This window comes from Syzygium oleosum, unplaced genomic scaffold, assembly GCF_021117445.2.
Source record: "Syzygium oleosum isolate NSW1041296 unplaced genomic scaffold, Sole_v2.1 Sole_v2.15, whole genome shotgun sequence".
Lineage (NCBI taxonomy): Eukaryota > Viridiplantae > Streptophyta > Magnoliopsida > Myrtales > Myrtaceae > Syzygium > Syzygium oleosum.
Window position 1 is genome coordinate 6221396 of NW_026607499.1, and position 7095 is coordinate 6228490.

Here is a 7095-nt window from a genome sequence, read left to right on the forward strand (position 1 = left end):
ATCAAAAATCTGTCCAGATTTGTTTCTCTCTCTTCCTCCGTTCACAGCGAGCTCTCCTCCATCCGCAACGGTGCGCTCAGTCCCCCACCGCCGGATCCATCTAGGGCGCTCGAACTCGTCGTCGTCCTTGTTGAAGAGCATGATACTGTTTTGCTGGTCTGCAATTTGTTTGTAACCTCTTGAGGGCTCCTGGATTTGAAGCGATTTACCTTCCGTTGTAACGGCAGGGTTTGCAGTAAAGCTTCGCACACCATGAAGCAGCCTTCATCCGCGAAGAGTAAAGCAGCCTTCGCTCGCGGCCAAGGCTCCGTTGTCGGCCTCAATAGACGAGCGTCGGCGATTTCCAGATCTGTGGAGAGTAAGGGGGTGTTTGGTTCAGCTTTGGGAAGGGGCTTTGAGCCCCGAAAGCCCCTTCCCAAAATGCTGGAGTGTTTGGTTCAATATTTGGCAAGATTGGCCAAATGCCAGATTCCACGAATGCTACTTGTTCACCAATATTTTTTTTTTGAAGCTGTTCTTCACCAAGCAGCCGGCGAGGGCGGCCGGCAAGGGAGAAGGCCCGGCGAGGTCGGGCGACCACCGGCGAACTAGATCTGCCGCCGCCAGCGGTCGCCCGAGGCCAGGCGACCCTCGACGGGGGTCGCACGACCTAGGCGACGGCCGCCTCGGTCGCGCGACCTCAAGCGGCCGTCGCCTGGGTCGCGACCCCAGGCGGCCGTAGGCCCTCGCCGGCGGCCGGCTCCGGCGATGGTAGGTTTTGTTTTTTTTTTTTAATAAATAAAATAATTCTCAAAGTCCATTTGCAAAAAAAATTTACCAAACACTATATTTTGGCCAAAGTAGCTTTACAAAATTTTTTTACCAAACACCATTTGCATTTCCTCAATGGGCTTTCACCCAAAGTATTTGCATTCCCCCAAGTAACATTTTCAAAGTTGAACCAAACAGGGCCTAAATCAGCCTTGGTTCACGGCCAAGACTTCAGATCTAGATGGCTTGGCCGTGAGCGCCTAAATTTCCAGATCTGTATCTGCGCGCTACTCCAGATCTAGCCGAACGACACCCATGGACGAGCATCGGCGTCGCTTGCGAGATTGGCTCGTCCATGGCCAGTGACGCTGCTGTCCATGGCCGCGGGCCTTTGTCGTCCATGGCCTTAAAAAGCAAAAAGAAAAACAATAGAGGCAGCTTGCCGGTGGTCCATGGCCGCCAGAGACTGAATGCTCAAAAGGCATAAAAAAAAAAAACAGAGGCAGGTCGTCGGAGGTCCACAGCTGCCGGCGATGTGTGTGAACGCACGGTTGCAGATGGAGGAGAGCTCGCCGTGAACGATGAGGAGAGGAAGAGAGAGAAACAAACCATGACAGATTTTTTGGATTTTTTTCATTTGTCCACGTCATTGCCACGTGTCAAGTTATGATTGGATTTCGCCAAAACATATATGCCACGTCAGCTTATGACATGGTGGTTAGCAGCCACCGAATACTTTCTCCCAGTTCGCGTTCTAAATTTGGACACGTGAACGAGACAAGATCGTGCGGCCAAGATTGGATGTGTCCGCGTTCATGTCAATCGGAGCCAATCATGGTGGGTTATTGGATTCTTGTAGAAGGCTCCGGTTCACTAGGAATCGCTCCATGAATTCTCTTGCGCCCTTTCGTATTGGATTTTCTTCAGAAGTTACTAATTAACTTTCCCGACATAAACTAAAGCATTATTTGAATTTTTAAGATATTATAGTGAAAGCATGCGCGATTATTTTCAACAATTTTAATTCATTTTGAAAGATCTCAACTCTTTCCGGTGCAAAAAAAATTTAAAGATGGGTGAATTGTAAGATTTGAAAAAAAAGTAAAAACGCAGATCTTATCACCTGAAAGATGGTAAAGGAGGCGACCTGGAAATTTTTTTAATTATTTTAGAGAATAACACGATTCACTTTTATAAAAATTATTCGTTAATGAATTATTTCATCAAGTCGCGACGAATTAAAAAGTCACATCACGATCCGAAACACCTAAAAATGTCACGGTGGTCACTTCCAGAGCATGGACAAAGTGGTGGAAGAACCCTCTACGATTCTCAATCGGGTCCACTCGTGTTTCGTCTCCTATTCGCAGTGCGTTTGAAAGGAATCTTCGCGTCCCCATTGTTCGTTTCCACTCCTCCTTGCATCAATCATGAATTTATAAATTGAGCCAAAAAAAAATAAATAAAAATTGTATACGTCAACGCCGACCAACATCTACGTTAGCAATTTCTGTCCCAAATTGGTCGCCGTACAATAAATTTAAGGCTTTTGGACTATATTATCTTTTCTAGTAGTATCTAAAAAGAAGAGACAATCTATATCGAAGCTGCTATAACTAGTTAACCTTCCATTTCAAGTAGCGCACGTGACGATGAAGAGGTCTCGAGCTGCCATTTCAAGAGTCAAAATTGGAAACTTCGACCCATTGCTCGCCCGTCTAGGTTTTCTCCCCCTTTTGCTGGGCAACCAAAATGGAAAATGGGAACCCGTCGGGTGCGTTGACTTTTCGGCCAACCTTTTGCCGAAAGAGTCTCTCGGAAGCTGCTGGGGATTACATAGGTCAATAGCCGTAGTATTAAATTAACACTAATCCATACATATATTTATGATGTTTTTCGCTAAATATAATACAGTCTCCGCACCAACCGGGATAAGATTAACATCAAAAGTATCTCGTCTTTCCTCCCAACGAGGTCCTTCTCTCCCCATACACCACAATTCGGGCCCCGTTTATTTCGCGATAAACGAACGATTTGTAAAACATTTTTCTTAGAAATGATCGCTTATACTGCTTACGAAAATGTACGAATGAAAAATTAGTTTCATCTTGCACAAAAAATGTTTAGACACGAATTGCCGCCGATAATAAAAATATCTTCCATTAATTAATTATTCCAAGCAATACAGGCGATTAATTTTAGAAAAATATTTTTCAAACCATTTAATTTTTCGCAAAAACAAACGGAGCCTCGGACTCTTTTTTTTTTTTCCTTTTTCTTATTTGAAAATCAACAGAAAGCAAAGGGAGGGAAATAAATACTGAAAATATCTTTCTACCTACTTTATTTAATTAAGCATTCCTACTACGTTGGTGAGGGCTTGAGAAATACACCACGATTTTATTGTTTTTTTCGCTGGAAATATCATCTAACCCCATGTGGATATTTGCCCTAGAAGGAGACGTGCGCGTTTCATCCCCCATCCTATTTTTGGCTGATTAGGAAAGCCAGACGAGACGCACCGGCACAGCAGCAAGATCGTTAAAATCGGGATTTTATAATAAGATCACTAAGGGCCCGTTAAACCGTATTATAAAATATTGTAATAAGTGGTGAATATAATGAAAATATTATAGTGCAAAGCCAATTGAAATATGTCAAATAGCGAAAAAAAAAAACCTAATGAAAATATAGTTGTGCAAAACGGACTGCCCAAATCGGGAACTGTCCGGATCGGACCGAACCGGTCGGCTGGGTTCGATTCCCGGTTCCTAAATGTGGAAATGGTGTCAGCGCGAAGGAACCGGACTGATTACATATATATATTATTTTTATTTATTCAAAAAAATTAGTAAAATGTGAACTATACCCTAAGTGAAGTACTTCGGTCCTCTCAGCTTCTCGAGTCTCATCTAGTCGCCACTCGCCGACGTCAGTTCGTGTTCGCAAGGGGTACTACTCAACACCACCCATCTTGACCAAAAAAAAAAAAAACACCACCCATAGGAAATAATGCAATGTCCTAGACTTATAAGTGTACAAATAAACAAGGGGGTAATACTAAACACCGTAATATTGTTTCCAATGGGTCTCTTGTCTTTTTTTTTTTTTTAACTTCCATCATAGAAATTAGTAACGCATGTGTAATCGACATGTATTAACCAGCCTAGATCGATTCGTCATCGCATTGGCTTGAACTGCACACTTATTTTTGTGATTATGTATAGTCGATATGGAAAATGCAATTCTAATTTCAAAACACATGGCATCAAGCAATGGAAAAAAAAATGACCGAATTCATTGAACCGGACCGATCGAATTAACTTTGACCTTGCAACCGGGAACCGTCCATCCCTAAATCCAAATACTCGATTGCGCCAAACGAAGATGACCGGTAGGAGGACTAAACTCTAAAAAAAATTCCTATTCGCGGGTGCTGCCCTTTTTGTTGTGTACCGTTTCCTTTCTCGGAATCGAGAGATCGAAGGGGAAACAGATACTACCCGACCACCGACACGTGTGCGTGTTCCTTCGCCGGCGAGCCTCCTCTCCATATCTCTCCTTCGTTGCGTAATTATAGACCACAAGCTGCGACACTCCCCCCTTCGCTCTGTCCCTCCGCACCAGAAAACGTGAAAGATTCATCCTGCCCCCGTCCTACCTCCTATATCCAAAGAGAATCTCTCCGGCACGCATCCCTAAGTCCTCCCCTCCAGCTTCCGGCGAACATCTCTCATCTCTCATCTCTCCTCTCTCCTCCCTCCTCCCTCCCACGGGTTCCGCTTCCTCTTCGTCTTCCCTCTCCTCTTCTTCTCGCTCTTGCCCTCCGGACCCGCGTGTGTACATACAGTGCGCGCAAAGCAATCCCATCCCTTCTGTGAATTGTCTGTTCCCCTGATAGTTCCGGTGTCCAATTGGGTACTGGTCCCGATTGGAGGCTCTCGGGGACGTGGCTTGTTGGGATACGGGGGCGCGTGGGGGGATTGTTGGGTTTGCGTGTTGGTTTTGGCTTCTGTTGCTGTCGAAACTTCTGGGTCTGTGGAGATATGTGCGATTTGGATATTGGGTTTTCGATCGTTTAGCGTTTCGGGGGGAGGGCGTGTGTGTTTGTGCCTGAATTTGGCTTGGAGTGGAGGGCCAAAGATGGTTCTTTGACTGTGAAGTTGGGTTTTTTTTCTGGTGTGAAGGTTGTGTTGTTCCTTGCCACTTTTGGGTTTTATTCGGACTTGTAGTAATAGTACGGGGTCTTTGATTGATTTGTTGTCGAACATGGGTGGCGTTGCTGGATTCTGAGTGAGCATCAGCTCGGGTTGTGTGGATTTGGCGGCAACTGTTGGTCAGGAATTTTCGATCCTGTTTTGGTGTCGCTTGATCGAGTCGAACAGGACGCTGAATTGTCTTGGGGCTAGAGAAAAATTTTAAGTTAAAGAGACCGAGACTTGGTTGTGTTGACTGTTGAGCAACTTTCGTTGAGTTAGGATGGTGGAATCGGTTGCTACGACTTCTCTTCTCGGGCATCGGGTGTTGTATGGCGGAATTCCTGTCAAGGATGCCTCTTGCAGGAGGAGATCCCCTGATATGTGTCGGTTTCCTCCAACCGCATTCTTAGGAAGAAGGGTGGTCACTTCTGTCTTGCCCAGGGTGCGAGTCGATGCAGCATTAGTTTCTTCAATTAAGGCGCTCGCCATGGAGTTGACAAAAGAGGCATATTCGTACAGGGAAGAAGAGAGAATTCCACGGAACTTGAATTATGAGACTGGCTTGGATGTTGACAGGAAGCCTGGTTTGTGGCCGCCTGAGAATAGAGCCGATGATCCTTCACTACATAACCCATTGCTTCGACAAGAACGGATGGGTTGTGGTTGGTTAGGTGCCATTTTTGAATGGGAGGGTGTTTTAGTCGAAGACAATCCAGATTTCGAGAAGCAAGCTTGGCTGGCTCTTTCTCAAGAAGAAGGGAAGTCCCATCCTCCCACTTTTATCCTCCGGAGGATAGAAGGCATGAAGAATGAGCAAGCTATCTCCGAAGTTCTTTGCTGGTCGAGAGATCCGGCTGAGTTGAGGAGAATGGCTGCAAGAAAGGAGGAGATTTACCAAGCTTTACAGGGAGGAGTTTACAGGTTACGAGATGGGTCAAGAGAGTTTGTCAATGTTCTGATGCATTACAAGATACCGATGGCACTGGTCTCCACCCGCCCCAAAAAGGTTGTCGAAAATGCCATCGGTGCCATTGGTATTAAAGGGTGTTTCAATGCCATTGTAGCTGCTGAGGACGTTTACAGGGGGAAGCCCGATCCCGAGATGTTCGTGTATGCGGCGCAGCTTCTTCAGTTCATACCCGAGCGCTGCATCCTGTTTGGCAACTCTAATCAGTCGGTCGAGGCTGCCCATGATGCACGGATGAAGTGCGTGGCTGTCGCTAGCAAGCATCCCATGTTTGAACTTGGGGCTGCAGATCTGGTGGTCAGGCATTTAGACGAGCTCTCAGTGGTTGATCTGAAGAACCTTGCCGATACTGAAATGGCAGAGTTCGGTTCGAGGGAGCTGGAGCTGGAGATGGAGGAAGAGGTAGAAACCGACCCAGATAGGTCATCCCTGGCAACCGTCGACGATAATTTCTGGTAAACTTCAATTGAATGTACAGTCATATCTAAGTACAAATATATATCACTTTTCTGATTCTTGATGATGGCAATCCCACGATAGCCCATGTATAAGGGGGCAAAAGAAAAAGAAAATAGAAAAGAAAAGTTGGTCTGCATTGGACTGACTTTTCATTTTATCATGTACTATACTGTGATTATATGTACAATGCTCTGTAGCTATTCAAAACTGCTTGTTACCCACTTGTTCTGATTCAAGAATATGTGAACCTCTCACGACATTATTTGGCCCTTTGGATGGTCTGACCTATTATGACTTGCTTTGATTTCGCAAAGCATCTTACAATTGGTACGGTTTATATGTTCCTGGCATAAACCTTGCATGCAACAAATTGATAAGCTAACTATTCAATTTTCTTCTGCTTATACTGGAGAAACTAATCCAACGTTCAGTTCATAACTTCTTTTTTTCTTTTGGTCGAAGACTGTTCATAACTTCACCCAGGATAACTAATCACTAGAAATTTGGAATGAACTTGCCATGAGAATGGCCATTTCATGGAGGTCACTCTAATTTTTTCCTTCTGCAAATAGAATAGCATTTCTCATTCCAGCACCATCTCTTCCTCCTACGCTACTCCACCAGCAGCTACCCGTGCAGTCATATATCCGGGCAAAACTGAGAGGAAAGAAATTATGCCCTCATTGGCTTGTTGCTTTAGATTGTCAATTCTCAAGATTT

The 7095-nt window shown here is 45.0% G+C and overlaps 1 protein-coding gene across 1 annotated transcript; it reads left to right on the forward strand.

The window, feature by feature from the left end:
- The first annotated feature begins 4453 nt into the window (after positions 1–4453).
- LOC115675540 (5-amino-6-(5-phospho-D-ribitylamino)uracil phosphatase, chloroplastic) lies at positions 4454–6644 on the forward strand. The gene has a single exon (XM_030598254.2). The coding sequence runs from the start codon at positions 5230–5232 to the stop codon at positions 6373–6375; it is 1146 nt and encodes a 381-aa protein (XP_030454114.1). The 5' UTR covers positions 4454–5229; the 3' UTR covers positions 6376–6644.
- The last annotated feature ends 451 nt before the right edge of the window (positions 6645–7095 follow it).